Source organism: Sinohyriopsis cumingii, chromosome 5 (assembly GCF_028554795.1).
Source record: "Sinohyriopsis cumingii isolate HCF-2022 chromosome 5, ASM2855479v2, whole genome shotgun sequence".
In the NCBI taxonomy this organism is placed as follows: domain Eukaryota; kingdom Metazoa; phylum Mollusca; class Bivalvia; order Unionida; family Unionidae; genus Sinohyriopsis; species Sinohyriopsis cumingii.
The window spans coordinates 140,735,310-140,753,915 of record NC_142965.1 but is presented as its reverse complement, the minus strand read 5'-3'; the positions used below and the strand labels follow the sequence as shown (position 1 = coordinate 140,753,915).

General features: G+C 35.8%; 1 protein-coding gene across 22 annotated transcripts in view; it reads right to left on the bottom strand.

The window, feature by feature from the left end:
* The window catches only part of LOC149800365 (muscleblind-like protein 1), a 309,043-nt gene that overhangs the window by 70,031 nt on the left and 220,406 nt on the right, over positions 1-18,606 (bottom strand). For 20 of the 22 annotated variants that reach the window (XM_089959999.1, XM_089960006.1, XM_089960000.1 and 17 more), the window contains 2 exons: positions 3,320-3,448; positions 1,651-1,779 (listed from right to left, as the gene is read on the bottom strand). The exons of 1 other annotated variant lie outside the window; for it this stretch is intronic. In XM_089959999.1, the coding sequence (XP_089816125.1) occupies positions 1,651-1,779; positions 3,320-3,448 (258 nt within the window). The remainder of the gene's footprint in view (positions 1-1,650; positions 1,780-3,319; positions 3,449-18,606) is intronic. One more of the 22 variants, XM_089960009.1, reaches the window with a different exon arrangement.

Sequence of the window (18,606 nt, the reverse complement as noted above, 5' to 3'; positions counted from 1 at the left end):
AGTTTATTAAAAATTCTGTCATTAATTATGGATATATAAACTGATTTAAGCAATGAACTATATTCTTTAATTTTGTTTTGCCTTGTATGTTAGAAATTTTGAAGATGGGTCCACATGCCCCACTCTTGGTATGAGAGGTGAAAGTAGAAATGAAAATCCTCATATCAAGAGTATCTGTCACATCTAAGAATATTGAATCAAAAGCTGTTAGACAAAATGCCATCACAAGATGTCTACACTGATGCCAGAAATGGGCACAACTGTGAAGAAACTTGTGAGAACAAAACATTATATAAATGTTTACCTGAAGTCAATAATATCTGCTATGTTTCAGGGCAAAAGCTGTTGGAACAAATGCATGACTTCATGTCAAAATTGTAATGTCTGCCAGATTTTGGGGCACGTTGATCAAAATCCATTGGACTAGTTGCAAACACAAGAAATATCAAATAGAGTATATATTATAAAACCCATAAAGTGCTATAGGTACAGGGATTCATGTCAAATAGAGTATATACTATAAAACCCATAAAGTGCTATAGGTACAGGGATTCATATCAAAGTGACAAAATTATATGCTCATATTCAACTCGTGTCATTCATGTCTTCCAAGTTTCAACAGTTCACAGAACGCTACAGCAGTAGCTGCCAATAAAAGAATTTCAAGATTATGTTGAGAACAGAATGACATGCCTGACACTGGCTGATGCTCTGTGCCCCTACAACAGTAATGAATAATTATGTAACCCAAACTGCAGCCAAAAATTTTTAACTGCTGAGAAGCCATTTTGAGGTTTTCAATTTTTACTAATGGTGGCTGCATGGCAGACTGACATCCTTTTTCTTCCCACTGACAATTTTTGTTGAAACTGGAATAGTGGTTATTGAGAAGTTAAAAATAGACAATGACGGACAATGCATAGTCCACAACAGCCAATTTTTTCAAATGATGCATGCTAGACACAGCCATGAAGTGAAGTATGCTAGACACACAGCCCTGAAGCATGCTAGACACACAGCCCTGAAGCATGCTAGACACACAGCCATGAAGCATGCTAGACACACAGCCATGAAGCATGCTAGACACACTGCCATGAAGTATGCTAGACACACAGCCATGAAGTGAAGTATGCTAGACACAAAGCCATGAAGCATGTCCCTTGGCTAACTTACAGCCAGATGAGCTAAAAGAATACAAGTATATGATAAAAATAAAAACCTACAATTTCTCCCCACAATATTCAACTCCCTCTCCCTCTGGAAGGCTGTCTAAATCCATACAACATTTAAGAGCACAACAAAAATAAAGAAGTTGCAGAAAAGCTCAACAGGAAAAAGTTTAATGTATGCTACATCCATGTTGAAAATCACATGAACTGTTAATTAACCAGCAGTGTGACATTACTATGACTGCCTTCAAGCCAATTTGTCCCGTTTCAGATTCTCTAATATGAAAAATAATAAATATGGAAATTCTCTATTAGCCTCAGCAAAATGTTAACTTTTCTCACTCTTTTGTGACCAAATTTCAAACTCTGGTAGTCTCCCTGCTGACCAGGGATTATGATATACATGTATGTGATAGTCAACCAATAAATATTACAGCAATGATAGCAGGACATTATAAGAAAGCTTCTGAATGTAACTAACCTTCAGGAAGTGTGAATATCCTGTCTGTTCTGGCGTCCAGCAAGGACGTCCCATTAGACCCTCAGTATTGTACAGAGACCTCTGGTACGCAGATAGAAAAAGGCCCTTCTCTGCACCAGCCTGTAAATCCTGTAGGCCATTATGGATGGTTACAGAAGAAAGGAAATAAGACCTTGTCAGATGGAATTGTGAGACCTATAGTCTATATAGAATTCTATGCAATGCTATGTCTTGTTTGCTCTAATGTGGCAAAATCCAACAAGAGTTCTAAATGGACACTGCTCATCCGACATACACTGGTCAAAAATGCAAATAAATTTGATTCAGAGACACCCATGTCATTGATTGGTTGAAACTGGTCCAATCTGAGATGTTGTTTACTTGTATTTCTACTCTGACTAACATCAGCTAAACTAGATGTTGTATTGAAAATATAAACATGAAAGGTCTTCATGGAAGATATTCAACACATTAGGTATTGTCAGATAGATTTGGAGAGAAAGTCATTCTATGAAGTATATATATATATACATATATACATCTTGTTCAAGTTATTCTGAAAAAGTTTCCCACCTAGCTGCTATATATACCACATGATTCTTGCTGTGAAAGCCATATTACAGCTAGGGGTGGACAGCACCATGTTCCAAAAATCTGTTAGTATTCCTATCATTCTGAATGTTTTTTTCTTTTTACTGAGAACTAACAAAATACAGATTTTCTATACGGATGCTAAGGAGTCTTTCCTTTACCACATTCTAAAAGATAATGTCCTACAACTCGTTCCTATTAAGTTGGAAAAAACAGCCTCATTGTTTGTTGAGAGAAAAAGTTGAAAATAGGTTTTCTACATGGTTGCTATGGAAACCACACTGTTGCTAGGTAAGCACCATGGGAAAAATGTTGACAAGGAGCACATCCTAAGAAACGTTCTTATCAAGTTGGATCTACACTGACCCAGCCATTCTGGGGGAGGTGAAGAAACTATTCCATATTGCCGCTACAAAAAAAGCCACACAGTTGTTAGGGGAGCCTTTCGAAACACAATTTTAATACTTACTTAAATTTAAACTTCAACTTACTTTAAATGTCCTCATTTTCATCAAAGTTGAGCCAGTCATTCAATAGAATTGAAAATCTGTTCTAAAGAAGCTGAAAATAGACTTTACACAAGGTTGTTATGGAAGCCATGCCATTGCTTGGGGGATTGGGGAGCATCAAGAGCAAAATTTTGGTAGAGCATATCCAAAGAAACATTCCTACCCTACCATGTTTCACAAACTCTGGCTCACCCATTCTGGAAAAGATGTTGAAAACAGTTTTTCTGTGTGGATCATTGCCAATGGATCACTGCTACAAAGTTTCATCCAAACTGACACAGTGCTTCTGAGAAGGCAAAAATAGCAAATGGATATCAAATGGATGATGGTCACATAGTAGATGCAAGGCTATGGAGTAAGTTCACAGGGTCTTTTGGTCACATTAGCAAAAATGTCTATAAAAGTTCCTAAAGCAAGTTAAGTTTGTCACTGTGACCTAATTTTGCCAATGGGTAAAATGTTCCATATATATGTATATATAACTCTGTGTTGGAGAACCAGTAAGTGCAAATATTTGAAGACAACAGCCACAACAATGACATTCTAAACTGTTTCTGTATGTAACTAACCTTCATATAGTGTGCATATCCTGTCTGTTCTGGCGTCCAGCAAGGACGTCCCATTAGACCCTCAGTATTGTACAGAGACCTCTGGTATGTACATAGAAAAAGGCCCTTCTCTGCCCAAGCCTGTAAGTCCTGTTGGCCATTAATGACGGACACAGAAGAAAGGAAACAAGACCTTGTCAGATAGAATTGTTAGACCTGCATTCTAACAAGAAATTTGCACAAAACTACTTCTTGCCCACTCTGCATAACCCTGGAATGAGGCCCAAGTGAGCTTGATATCACTCAAATGACATGCACTGGTCTAACAGGCAAATGTAGTAGTAATAAGGCAAAAAACTCGAGTTGAGAAAGACTAATGTCAGGATAATTTCCAGCTATCTGGTTGAAACTGGTGCTATTTGATACGTTGTTTAAATGTATTTCTACTTTGAATAACTTCTGCAAAACTCAATACTTTACTGGTGTCTTTCATATGATTGTGAAAGACATTCATGCAGATAGCAAAGAACCTACCAAACCTGGTCTGATAATGGTCTTAGTTTTTGGAAGTAAGCTGTTCTTAAGAGTTTTCATTTTTTAAGCCACACATGATGGGAGATGAATATCATTTAAAGTTTACCACCTGACTGCTTTGGAAACCACTGCTGATAGTAGATCCACCCAAAATTAAATTTTGGTGCAGTATAGGAACACTGTATTACATTTAATCAAAATCAGCACAGCTATCATGGAAAAGTTTAAAACAGGTTTTCTACCTTGTTGCTATAGAAGCCACATAACTGCTAGGGGTTCCAACCTGTACAAATGTCTAGGGTTTGATAAATTGGCTTAGATGTTCTTGAGAAGAAATTAATAAAGGTTGTTTTGTTTTTAAACCAGTTTGCATGGAAGCCACATGTTCCTGTGGTATATTACCAAACAGACTGGTAGAACATATCATATGAAACATCCCAACCAAGTTTTAATTTTGGGTAAGTTGTATATAGGCTTTACATATGGATGCCAAGATCATGCTGTTGTTAGGGAAGCCATGCTGAACAAAAATTTGATGAAGCATGTTCTAAGAAACATTCCTTACTTTTATCAAACATGATTCAGCCATTCAAGAGAAGAAGCTGAAAATAGGTTTAATATGGTTGCTATGAAAGCCATACAGTTGCTATGTAAGCCATATGGTTGCTTTGAAATCATATTGTTGCTGTGAAGGCCATATTGTTAAGTTAAGCTGCCCCGGACATAATTTTGAAGCATGTCCTCAGAAACATAGTAACCAAGTTGAAAATAAGTTTTCCACAAGATTGAAGTCAAACCATTCCTAGGTGAGCTAGCCTGGATATAAACAATATGTATTTTTATTGTGGCATAAAGAGATCTAAGAAACAATGCATGATTTGCTGGAGGGGTGCTGGATATACAGTGAATAAACTGCGGGTACTTTAACAGAGTGTACCAGATTGTCCAGAACATTTCTGCCTTATAAATACTGAATTTGCTATGTCAAGTTAATGCCAGAGTACTGTACCAAAGTGTCCAGTACATCTAAGGTACTTCAGCCATAACAAAATGTCTTGCACACTCAAAAATAGGAAAAGGGACATAAACAAAAACACAAACTGAATACTATTATATATAACCGTCATGAAAATAGTGATGTCTTAATTCTCCCAAACAGGGAAATGTTGCTATATATGCATTGTTCCAACAGGAATCTGGACACAACAATGTTACAATGTGCCAAATGACTTTTGAATGACTTCAAAGTTTTATTGCCAAAGTAAATGAGTTTCATGTCTCAATCTGGCAATCAATGTTTCGCATTCTGTTTATGCAATTTGTCTTCAAATGAATAAAGATTAAATTAAAGTTTCTATTTATGAATGTTGATTGAAGTGATCAATAGTAAGCTGCTATGTTTGCTGTTATCATGTTATTTCTGAAAGACATCAACTCTTTAGAAAAGCTGACAGCTGTTAATATAATCAAGGTTGAAGATTTTGCAATAGCAATAATTCTTCTTCTTTGTGTTTCTCTTCAAGGCACTGTGTATAGCTGTTGTTCAATCGAGGACAAACAATACTGCACCAATGATTGATCAATGCATAAATCGCATGTACCAAACAAGGTTTCTGCTGAAACAGGTTTATCACCTTAAATTGATGTACCAGCCTAATTAGGTAAATGATCAAAGGTAATCTCACAGTCAAAAGTTGTTGCAAATATTCGTTGCCACTAAATAACAAAAATAAATCACGAAACAAAAGCTGCCAATTTTAAACATGTGACTTGCCAATGATGCGATCAGTTCTTTGAAAATAAAATAAATACAATCCCTAAACAAGATATATGTGTACATATACAGTCTCATTGTACATATACAGTCTCATTGTGCACATATAGTCTCATTGTACATATAGTGTCATTGTGTACATATAGTCTCATTGTACATATAGTCTCATTGTGTACATATAGTCTCATTGTACACAGTCTCATTGTGTACATATAGTCTCATTGTACATATAGTGTCATTGTGTATAGTGTCATCGTGTACATATACAGTCTCATTATGTACATATAGTCTTATTGTGTACATATTGTCTCATTGTACATAGTCTCATTGTGCACATATACAATCTCACTGTAAACATATAGTCTCATTGTAAACATATAGTCTCAATGTGTACATATAGTCTCAATGTGTACATATAGTCTCATTGTAAACTTAGTCTCATTGTGTATATATAGTCTCATTGCTACATATACAGTCTCATTGTGTACATACAGTCTCACTGTGTACATACAGTCTCATTGTGTACATATACAGTCTCATTGTGTACATATGGTCTCTGTGTACATATACAGTCTCATTGTAAACATATACAGTCTCATTGTAAACAGTCTCATTGTGTACATATACAGTCTCATTGTGTACATATAGTCTCATTGTGTACATATAGTCTCAATGTAAACATATAGTCTCATTGTAAACATATACAGTCTCATTGTAAATATAGTCTCATTGTAAACATAGTCTCATTATAAACATATAGTCTCACTGTGTACATATAGTCTCATTGTAAACAGATAGTCTCATTGTAAACAGTCTCATTGTAAACAGATAGTCTCATTGTAAACATACAGTCTCATTGTGTACATATACAGCCTCATTGTAAACATAGTCTCATTGTAAACATATAGTCTCATTGTGTACATACACAGTCTCATTGTAAACATACAGTCTCATTGTGTACATATACAGTCTCATTGTAAACATACAGTCTCATTGTAAACATATACAGTCTCATTGTGTACATATAGGCTCACTGCTACATATACAGTCTCACTGTGTACATATAGTCTCATTGTGTACATATAGTCTCATTGTGTACATATGGTCTCTGTGTACATATACAGTCTCATTGTAAACATATAGTCTCATTGTGTACATATACAGTCTCACTGTGTACATATAGTCTCATTGTGTACATATAGTCTCATTTTAAACATATAGTCTCATTGTAAACATATACAGTCTCACTGTAAATATAGTCTCATTGTAAACATACAGTCTCATTATAAACATATAGTCTCATTGTGTACATATAGTCTCATTGTGTACATATAGTCTCCTTGTAAACAGATACTCTCATTGTAAACAGTCTCACTGTAAACAGATAGTCTCATTGTGTACATATACAGTCTCATTGTAAACATACAGTCTCATTGTAAACATAGTCACATTGTGTACATATACAGTCTCATTGTAAACATACAGTCTCATTGTGTACATATACAGGCTCAATGTAAAGATATAGTCTCACTGTGTACATATAGTCTCATTGTGTACATATACAGTCTCATTGTGCATATACAATCTCAATGTGTACATATACAGGCTCATTGGAAACATATAGTCTCATTGTAAACATATAGTCTCATGGTGTACATACAGTCTCAATGTGTACATAAAATCTCATTGTACATATACAGCCTCATTGTGTACATATTCTCAATGTGTACATACAATCTCATTGTACATATACAATCTCATTGTACCTATAGTCTCATTGTACATATACAATCACATTGTACATATAGTCTCATTGTGTATATACAGTCTAAATGTGTACATACAATCTCATTGTACATATAGTCTCATTGTGTACATAAAGTCTCAATGTGTACATAGTCACTTTGTGTAGTCTTACTGTGTACATACAGTCTCAATGTGTACATACAATCTCATTGTAGATATAGTCTCATTGTGTACATATAGTCTCATTGTACATATAGTGTCATTGTGTACATATAGTCTCATTGTACATATAGTCTTGTTGTGTACATATAGTCTCATTGTGTACATATAGTCTCATTGTACATATAGTGTCATTGTGTACATATAGTCTCATTGTACATAAAGTCTTGTTGTGTACATATAGTCTCATTGTGTACATATAGTTGTTTGTTGTTGTTTTGGGGCTTAACGCCATTTTTCAGCACACGATAGGCTATACATGGCGGCCAGTATTAATGGTGGAGGAAGAACCCGGGAAAACCCCGGAAAGAACCACCGACCCACGAGAAGCTACTGGCAAGCTTTCTCACATACTCACATTGGCTGAATCCTAGACTCGAACCGCCGCAGACAGAGGTGAGATGGCAGTGATCCGTAACGGAGAGTGCTTTAGACCACTCGGCCACTCGGGGCCCCATGTACATATAGTCTCATTGTACATATAGTGTCATTGTGTATAGTGTCATCATGTACATATAGTCTCATTGTGTACATATAGTCTTATTGTGTACATATTGTCTCATTGTACATATAGTCTCATTGTGCAAATATACAGTCTCACTGTAAACATAGTCTCATTGTAAACATATAGTCTCATTGTACATAATACAATCTCATTGTACCTATAGTCTCACTGTACATATACAATCACACTGTACATATAGTCTCATTGTGTATATAGTCTAAATGTGTACATACAATCTCATTGTACATATAGTCTCATTGTGTACATAAAGTCTCAATGTGTACATAGTCACTTTGTGTACAGTCTTATTGTGCACATACAGTCTCAATGTGTACATACAACCTCAATGTACATATAGTCTCATTATGTACATACAATCTCATTGTACATATAGTTAATATGCAAGGATTTAGGTATCTAATTTGGATGTAGAGAACATTCTCACATTTTGAAAATTTGTTCTGAGACTGCTTAAACCTAAATATATAACAGATGTTACTGGTTTTCTAACCAAACCTAGTTTTTGCCTGCTGACCATAGAAAACTATTTAATGAGATAAGTGTGTGTGCGTGTGTGTGTGTGTGTGTGTGTGTGTGTGTGTGTGTTTGAGTGCTGTATGAAACATCTGAGGAAGACACATTATCTGAGCGCTGTATGAACCATTTGAGGAAGACACCCACATTATCTGAGTGCTGTATGAACTATTTGAGGAAGACACCCACATTATTTGTGCTGTAAGAACAGTTTGAGTAAAAAAAATCAAAACAACCATTATGAACAACAACCATAAATTGCATGTGCATAAATAAGCTTCAGATGACTATAAAACTGAAACTTGTATCAGAATTTGTATACAGTGAAACTCCTTAAAATCAAACCTCACTATTTAGGAATGCCCTCAATACAATCTTGTACGTTTGTTTTTGGTTCAGTTTCCTTTTTTATTATCATTGTTTTCCCCAATAAACTGAAACCTCTCTACTCCAAATATGAAACAAGATTTTGATCCCAAATTTCAATTTCACACTTACAACCCAGCCACCCACCCCACAAACTTTTTAAACTTGTAAATATGTATAAGCTCCCTAATTCCTGACTGGAACAGATTAATTACTAGTTTTGTACTGGGCTGATCTGTGAGACAAAGACCCAGAAAATGTACCATGGTCATAAGAGATTAAAACATTACTTGACATGCATGCTGATAGAGATTAGGGTTTACAATAGGCTAATTATTATTAGGAAAATGCCTGTAGGTAAGCCATATAAAAAACACCCCATGTTTATCTATCAAATTGTAATTGATGCTATTCATTTCTATACATGGTCAATAAAAGATTGTTTGTTTTTTTTTAAAGTAAATATCAGGGCTTTATTAACCAGTCATGTGGCCTCACGTCTGATACTCTGCTGCAAGTGACAGTCAAAACAGTAGTTTAATACTCTGATTCACTCTGTGGCATTCCCAATAGTTATAAATCTAATACCGAGATTAAAAGCTTTGTGATTTCTAAGGGTAGGTGTTACTTTGCTACCACACAAGAAATAGAGTCACCAATACAAGCTACATTAAATAAAGAAAGATGTAAGAAAAAACAGATAATGTTCCATCCCTTCCTCAAGCCAGGCCCTTGAACTTCAAACATTATCAATTCTACAGAGTATTTAAACACTGTAGTGTATCATTTAGAATTTTAGTTGACTTGACAAGGATTGTACTTCTACTGGAACAACTGTATTTATGTGTCCCAATGTGATTTTTGGGGAAGAAAAATTGTTCAGTTAATTCTTCAATTAAATGTGTTTTTTGAAAAAACGAGCTTTTTAATTTTTGCACTGTTACTACTTACATGCTCTCATAATCCTATTTTCTCTCTCACATCACATAAGTGCTTAGAAAAAGACTTGTTTTCTTTAGTACACTGTACAACTTTTCAAAATTGAAAATATCTTGGTGGTCCCAAGTGTTTTCAGTTTTGAGGGGTTTCACTGTAGTAAACATCAGCAAGACTATTTTTAGCTCCTTCAGTCAAATTCAATTTTTTTAATTGTACAATTGGGGATTTGGGGGGCAGGAGCCCCTAACAATGCTAATCTAAATTTAATTTTGTTTGTATAGCACTGACTGAACAATATAAATGAATATGAATTATGGGCAGCACCCAATAAATGGCTGATGTCCCTTTTAAATCACTCCAAGTAATTCCAAGCAGCCAGACTCTCCAATTCATCACCACCATCCTGAACTCTTATGAGCTGTTGGTGGGATTGGTTGGTGGCTAGTAATTAAATACCACTGTTTACAAAATCTCCATCCTTTCTTAATATTAGTATTACATAAAAATAACCCAAGAAAACAAATAAACAAATAAATATCATTTTAAACCAGACTTAAAGATATTAACTCTGGATGTTTATATTTACACAACTCACCACATTTTTGAAATTTACTGCTATAACTTATTTTTCTGACTAACTTCATGCCACAATCCTATAAAAAAAACAACAAATGTTACATCAATCATAATGTTATTAGTATCGATCACAGTATTGACAATATGATTGCATGTTTCCATACTAATCTGCTAGCAAAACAGATTTTGTCAGGGCTTTCATCACATGTATTATTTTTTTTTGAGGGGGGTTATGACGAGACAACTATGGATGTACAATTGTTAACGATTAAAAGGTAATGATGCTCATTACAGAGCATGTGCCTGAAGGCTTATTGGGAAGTGATTATTTACAATTCAGGTACATGTCTATATACATGTACTCACCTACAATTCAGGTACATGTCTATATACACGTACTCACCTACAATTCCCATCCAACAACACAGACCCTAATCTGCCATCATGCAATGTGCCAGCAGATGCAGTTTATAAGGAATGATCATCAGAAAGAAAAGAAAAACAGAGATCATGATCTGCCAGTGAATTATGGGATGCAAGATCAGGGTCTATCTTGCTTAATCCTACTTTTAGCAAGTATATACAGTAAGAAACATGTTGCCTAGAGATTGATGGAAATGTTTCAAGCATACATGTAGTTAGATCTATAAATGTAGGGCATTTTGGTTAACATTAAAACAACTGTACAGTTTTGTGACCTATAACTTGTCAATCATGTTCATTTATTTATAATTAAACTTGACATGATCAAGGTAATGGAACAAACAGGATGGGCAAAAGCATGGTGTCAGCAGATGGATACAGGGCCCTGTCATAAACACATTTAGTCCATCAATCATTAGGTCTTTTTAACTTTCAAAATGGATTGTTGTCTGCTGTTGACTGTCCTATGGGACTGTTTTTGACAGATTTTTTGTTTGTTTGCCGAGAGACGGGTTTTTACCTAGATTGTTGTCTGCTGTTGTGTCAATTCTATGGGACTGGTTTACAAAGCTATTTGTATTATCATGTACATTTACTGAATCTGTCCAGATCATTACACACAGAAAGTCCATAGAAAGCAGGTCATATGCAAACTACAGCTAGACCAAAGTTGCCAAATGCGTGTGTGTGTAATTTGGATTTTTAATGTAGCTTTAAAAAAAATTCAGTCATATCGCTATGATGTCTGCAGTGTGGCAGTTTATAGCGATGTCTAGCACTGGGGCATCATGCCGCAGACATGCAGTATGATGTCCCACCCAGTCACATTATCCTAACACCAGGCTGACCAGTCCTAACACTAACCTCTTAATGCTGAGTACCCAGCAAGGCAACTGTTAGTACCATTTTTATAAATCTTTTGTATGACCATGGTTTGAACTCGTGATCTCCCAGCATCTGAGGTGGTGGCTCTAACCACTTAGGCTGCCAGAGTGAACTCGACTCGTACATAAGCACCTTTGGTACCCAATTTACAATTTATAAAGGATGTCATAGTAAAAGAAAAAATGAAATGTTAACTTTGAAAAATATATAGCATATCTCTTTAATTTTTTTTAATATTATGTTGTAATGTAATCTTGCAAAAAAAGAAGTTATAAAGTGTTCTTTAAGTGCAGAAAGCTTGTTTGGTGCATTAAGAGATGGATGTAGTTTAAAAAAGTGAGGAAACGACATATTTTCGTAAAGGCAATCAGTAACCAGATACACATCTTGCCTTTATGTCTTCCTCTCTACCAGCCAGTGTAAACATTATCATGCAGAAAATCAATTCATAAAAAAGTGATACTGACCTAAGAATGTTTGCCTCCATGACAGACATGGAAGACATACAGAGAGTTGACCTCTGTGACAGACATAAAGACATATTGAAAGTCGACTTCTGTGACAGACATAGAAGACATATTGAGAGTCGACTTCTGTGACAGACACAGAAGACAGATTGAGAGTTAGCCACTATGACAGACATAGAAGACAACGAGTTAGCCACTGGGACAGTCATAGAAGACACTGAGAGTTAGCCACTGGGACAGGCAAAGAAGACATATTGAGAGTTAGTCACTGGGACAGACATAGAAGACATATTGAGAGTTAGCCACTGGGACAGACATAGAAGACATATTGAGAGTTAGTCACTGGGACAGACAGACAAGGCCCACAAGAACTGAGATAGTCCGGTAAATCAGCCCCCCAAATCTGTGATGATACTGATGGACATTATATAGGTCTGATGTGACCTGTTCATTAAAATGTGCAATTTTGCTGCATGCAAATCTTTCCGGAACAAGCATGCTTACACTTTAGACACATACCGGTAAGTGGTAACAGCCATATCAAGCACGAAATTTAAAATGGCCACAGGACAGATAGTTGTGCTATTCCAGGTGAATTTACAAATCACCAAACATATGATATGCTCCTGAAATATGATGTACATGTCACTAAAAGAACTCTACATCCAGTGGTAGCTGCACAGCCACAAGAAATACCGGTAAGCGTATAAAATGCATACCGATGTGTGCAGCCAAATTTGGATGCAGATAATTGCAGCTAAATGACTAGATGATATCAGCCCCTCACCCGAAATTCCAAATCATTACGGGTGAAGGGCTGATTTATCGGCCTAAGATTGAGATAGCTAATCTGTTGACATCTGCCCCCCCCCACAAAAAATGCTCCTCAAAAAATCAGGGTCATCATTATGCTTTCTGTACAAATTTCTTCCATTGCTTTCTGTAGATATGCATATTCCTCAGCAGTCTGATTCCGAAAGGTCTCAATGCTATCATGCCTTTCAGTGGGTCAAATTCTGCCAAGTAGTTTCAAAGAAGTAAACTAGAGCCATATTTAATGACTGATTGGCAAGTTCTGTAAAAACAAGAAAGTTTCATGCCAGGGTACTTTCTGCTAAATTTTGTCAACATTCTGTTGCGAAGTTGCTTCATGTTTATTTTTTAAAAATTATGATTAATAATGATGGTCCAAATCTGACTGCAGACTGTAAAAACATAAAAGCAATGATGTTTTCTGTAAAATTGCGCTTAACCCTTTTTTCAGCCATATTTGCTAACAAATCTGGGTCATTTATACAAACTTTCAAGCATGCTAGATGCACTCTCCCAAATATGGTTTCAATTTTTCATGTAGGTTTTAAAAGAAAGCTAAAATAGCACATCTTCATGGACACCTGATGTGGGGTCATACCAAAGCTCATCTGGCCTTCCTTTCTATGGTGATAAAACGAAAGTACTATAGCTGATAAAAATCCAAAGTATTTTTGTCCCCAAATCAATGATCACAAAGCATGATTTGGAAGCTATTACCATTGTATATCCCTGACTTAATGGAATTCTATGGTAATTTTTAAGTGACAGATTGTATGAACAAAATGACAAGCACAGGCCTGCCTCAGTTGATGGGCTATACAACTAAGGCCTGCATCAGTTGACTGGGCTATACAACTAAGGCCTGCATCAGTTGATTGGGCAATACAACTAAGGCCTGAGATGAAATTTGTGCAGTCTACCCGTCTGAATGCATCTGATTGTTATGGAAAGTTTACCGTAGAAGAAACATCGACTTCAATTGCAATGATAAGAAAGGGCATTCTGTTTAGGCCTGAATATATCAAACATGCAAAGATCTATGTGGTTTTGAGCTAAACACAAAAAAATGTAATCTGTTTGTAAAGCATGAAATATAGGCCATTATGACCAACTTTAGTTGTATGGGAGTACAGTAGTACTAATAGATATGCATCTAGTTTCAATACTCTAATGTGAACAGTACCTATTAAATGAACTTTAAATACATGATAAATAAATATATGGTCATGCGCTAAAGTAAAAAGCTTGACCCAAAAGGTGTAAAATAGCTTACAGTGACCTTTTTCTGTTGTAGTCATGATAACAGATACATATCTTCATTAAGTCTTGTGATATGAGCAGGAACAAAGCCAAACAAATTAACTTGAAACACAAAATTTAACCCAAGTCAGTACAATATGAAATGCAAGTCACAGTAACCTTTTTTTTGTGATGAGGCTGTAGTACACTTCAAGATGCACTGCCTTGTAGGATAGAATGTATATGGCATGCATAAAATCCAAAGAGCTAAACCCAAATACTTGAATCAGTTCAACAAGAGGTTTAGGACACGATTTTCAGATGTTGCATGGGTGTAGTAAAAAATATAAATGCTTACAATCATCTAGTGTAATGATTCAATCAAATACAATCATCTAGTGTAATGATTCAATCATCTACAATCATCTAGTGTAATGATTCAATCATCTAGTGTAATGATTCAATCAAATACAATCATCTAGTGTAATAATTCAATCATCTAGTGTAATGATTCAATCATCAACAATCATCTAGTGTATTCAATCATCAGAGTAATGATTCAATCAAATACAATCACCTTGTGTAATGATTCAATCATCTAGTGTAATGATTCAATCATCTACAATCATCTAGTGTAATGATTCAGTCATCTACAATCATCTAGTGTAATGATTCAATCATCTACAATCACCTAGTGTATTGATTGAAGTGCAAAGAGGTCTTGAAAAATAAATGTAAAACACAACACTTAAAGCTAACCAAGTAAGAAAGGTGGGTTACAGTGACTTATTTCTTGATTTTAGCTATACAGGTTGCCAAATCTATGTGGCCATGAGCTGACAACATAAACTTAAACCAATATGTATAAATAATGTGCATGGAACTACACATACAAATATAGCTCCATATTTCCCTTCCTAAGGGGGTTGGTGCCATGAAATGCTCTCCAATCTGTTGCCTAGGACTTGGGAAGAAAGATGGCAGAGATGAAGTGTGACTGCATATGTCTTTATTATGTGCCGATGCTGATGCTAACAGTAGCATAAAGCTCTCCTCTACTCTGTAGACTCGGACTGGTCTATAATTCGTCACCAAACAATAAGGTTGCATATATATCCAATTTAGCTGTCAAAAACAGTCATTGTCACAAAGACCAACAACACAGGCCATAGAAATACTGTATAATGATCATCATTCAATTTCTTCCCAGAAAATGGGTGTGAAAAATGAATAATAATAACTACATATTTTACCCATGTCAGCAACAATAAAAATAAAGGGAGGCAAATAAGACTTGATATTGAATACTGGAATATGACAACATATATAATGCTTGAATATCACAGCATATAAAATTATGTGATGCTAAAGCAAAGTGTATGCTATAATGTGTTGTTTCTCTTTTCCTTACTGTGGGTTTTATTTTATTTATTAAAGGTTTCATTATTAGCCAGTTAGAAAACTGCCAAGCATAAACATGAAAGTAACTTTCCAACCAAGGCTTGTTTTACTTGTATCTTTATAAGGCAAAAGGATACATGTAGCATGATTTTTTCCTTCAACAAGGAAACCAGCACACATTAAGGGTTACACATCTGCACATACTCTGTATTCACTTTTTTCCCCCAGGGTATCAGTGTATCAACTTTTACAAACAAATTAAATTGTCATTGATACTAAAAGCTGCAAATTGGGGAAAGGCCATTATTATTTCCACAAAAGGATCACTGTCTATTGGGGAAAGGCTCTTATTGATTCCACAAAAGGATCTCTGTCTATTGGGGAAAGGATCTAATTGTTTCCACAAAAGGATCTCCATCTATTGGGGGAAGGCTCTTATTGTTTCCACAAAAGGATATCTGTCTATTGGGGAAAGGATCTAATTGTTTCCACAAAAGGATCTCTGTCTATTGGGGGAAAGGCCATTATTGTTTCCACAAAAGGATCTCTGTCTATTGGGGAAAGGATCTAATTGTTTCCACAAAAGGATCTCTGTCTATTGGGGAAAAGCTCTTATTGTTTCCACAAAAGGATCTCTGTCTATTGGGGAAAGGATCTAATTGTTTCCACAAAAGGATCTCTGTCTATTGGGGGAAAGGCTCTTATTGTTTCCACAAAAGGATCACTGTCTATTGGGGAAAGGCCATTTTTGTTTCCACAAAAGGATCTCTGTCTAATAGGGAAAGGCTGTTATTGTTTCCACAAAAGGATCTCTGTCTATTGGGGAAAAGGCTATTGTTTCTCAAAAAGCAATCAGTATCTCTTGTGGAAAGGACCTTATTGTTTCCACTAAAGGATAAGTTTACGGGGGTGGGGTGGGGTGGAATCTTATTGTTTTCACAAAAAGACCAAGATCACTGTCTATTGGGCAAATGATCTTATTATTTCAAAAGAAGAATCACTGCTGGTGAAAGGATCTTACTGTTTCCACAGAAGGATCACCATTGCTGGTGAAAAGATCCTTTTGTTTCCTCTGAATGATCACTGTTTATTGGGTCTTGAAATTAGTGGTTTGTAACAACAGCATAAACAAAGAAAAGTACTCCCATTAGAATAAGTCATCTCACTTACCAGTGTCACGTCCAAATCATGTAACAAAGCAGAAATATTCTGGAGTGCAGATGCTTAAATCTACATCTCTATGCATTAAAAATGCTTGGGAAAAACAGTTTATTTGGGTGAAACAATTCAGCTCACATGCATAAAACTTGAAATATTCTATTTATCTGCATACAACAAGTACCCCAACTCTGTACAGCCTGACCAAGAAGTGGAATCAAATATTTGCCAGCTGTTGAAATGCAAGCAGAATGACACCAATCCTTATCCAAATATAATGGCAGAGTTCTTGATCTCATTAGCATGGTACGGAATCTGATCCAAGTAGAATGGCATAGTTCCTGATCTAGATATGCCTTCCCTGATCCAAGTAGAATGGCATAGTTCCTGATCTAGATATGCCTTCCCTGATCCAAAAAGAATGGCACAGATCCCATCTAAAGAGAACACCATGATTCCTAATCGAAGAAGTTCACAAAGCTGCTCTAAAAAAGGGCACAGATTCCTATCAAAGTAGAAAGGCTTACAACCCATTGCAAGCAGAATGGCACAGATACTAACCAAAACAGATGAACACAGATGCTGATCTGAGTAGTACAATATAGATGGTGATCTGAATAGAACAATATAGATGCTGATCAGAGTAGTACAATACAGATGCTGGTCTGAGTAGTACAACACAGATGCTAATCTGAGCAGTACAATACAGATGCTGATCTGAGTAGTACAATACAGATGCTAATCTCAGCAGTACAATACAGATGCTGATCTGAGTAGTACAATACAGATGCTGGTCTGAGTAGTACAATACAAATATTGACCTAAGCAAAACAGCACATAACTCAATCTAAGAAGAATTGCATGGAATCTGATCTAAATAGAATGGCACAGAACCTAAACTAAGTAGAACAGCAAATGACCCAATTTGCCAACACACTGTGCAATGACCGATCTGGAACCAGTATGGTCCAGTTTGTTGAGCATTATTTATGGATTAGTATGCTTGTGTGTGTGTGTGTGTGTGTGTGTGTGTGTGTGTGTGTGTGTGTGCAGACACAGTAACTGAAGCTGTTAAGGACTTTTAGGTGGTAATACGATGCAATCTATATGGCCTGTTATATGGCATCTGATGACTATACAAGGACTGACTTGTTTACATGTGGGCCTGGGAACTTTGCTGAAATTTGCAAACAGTTTGGAACAAGTCTTTCCACTTTTATCAAAATGTGTGCAAAATTACTAATAATTTTAAATATTCATATGGCTTTGATGAGTAACTTTCTTTATATTTTAATAAATATTATGGAGCAATGTTTCCATGCAATGAATGCAATCCGCATTTGGATATACACTCCCTCTACATTAAAAATTCGCCACAAAAATTCTAATACAAACTCTATATTTGTATGCCGCCAAACCAATGTCTTGCTTTTTAATAATAATGCCATGGTACACATCAGTGTTGTTTGTCTTGAAAAATCAATCTTGATATTGCACTCCCAGCAATTTATCCAATGAAAATAACTCTTGACTGGATTAGACATGAAAAAGAAAAATAATAGGATGTCATCTTCTTTGACATATATATGAATTAAGGAGTGCAAAATTAAGCCCACCTCAACATGCAATCTGCACTGACTTGCTACCCCCACCCAAAATGTGTAGCAATAAAACATTAACTTTCAACGAAATTCCCTGCCCATGGTGCATCTCTGTGAAAAGAAGGAGA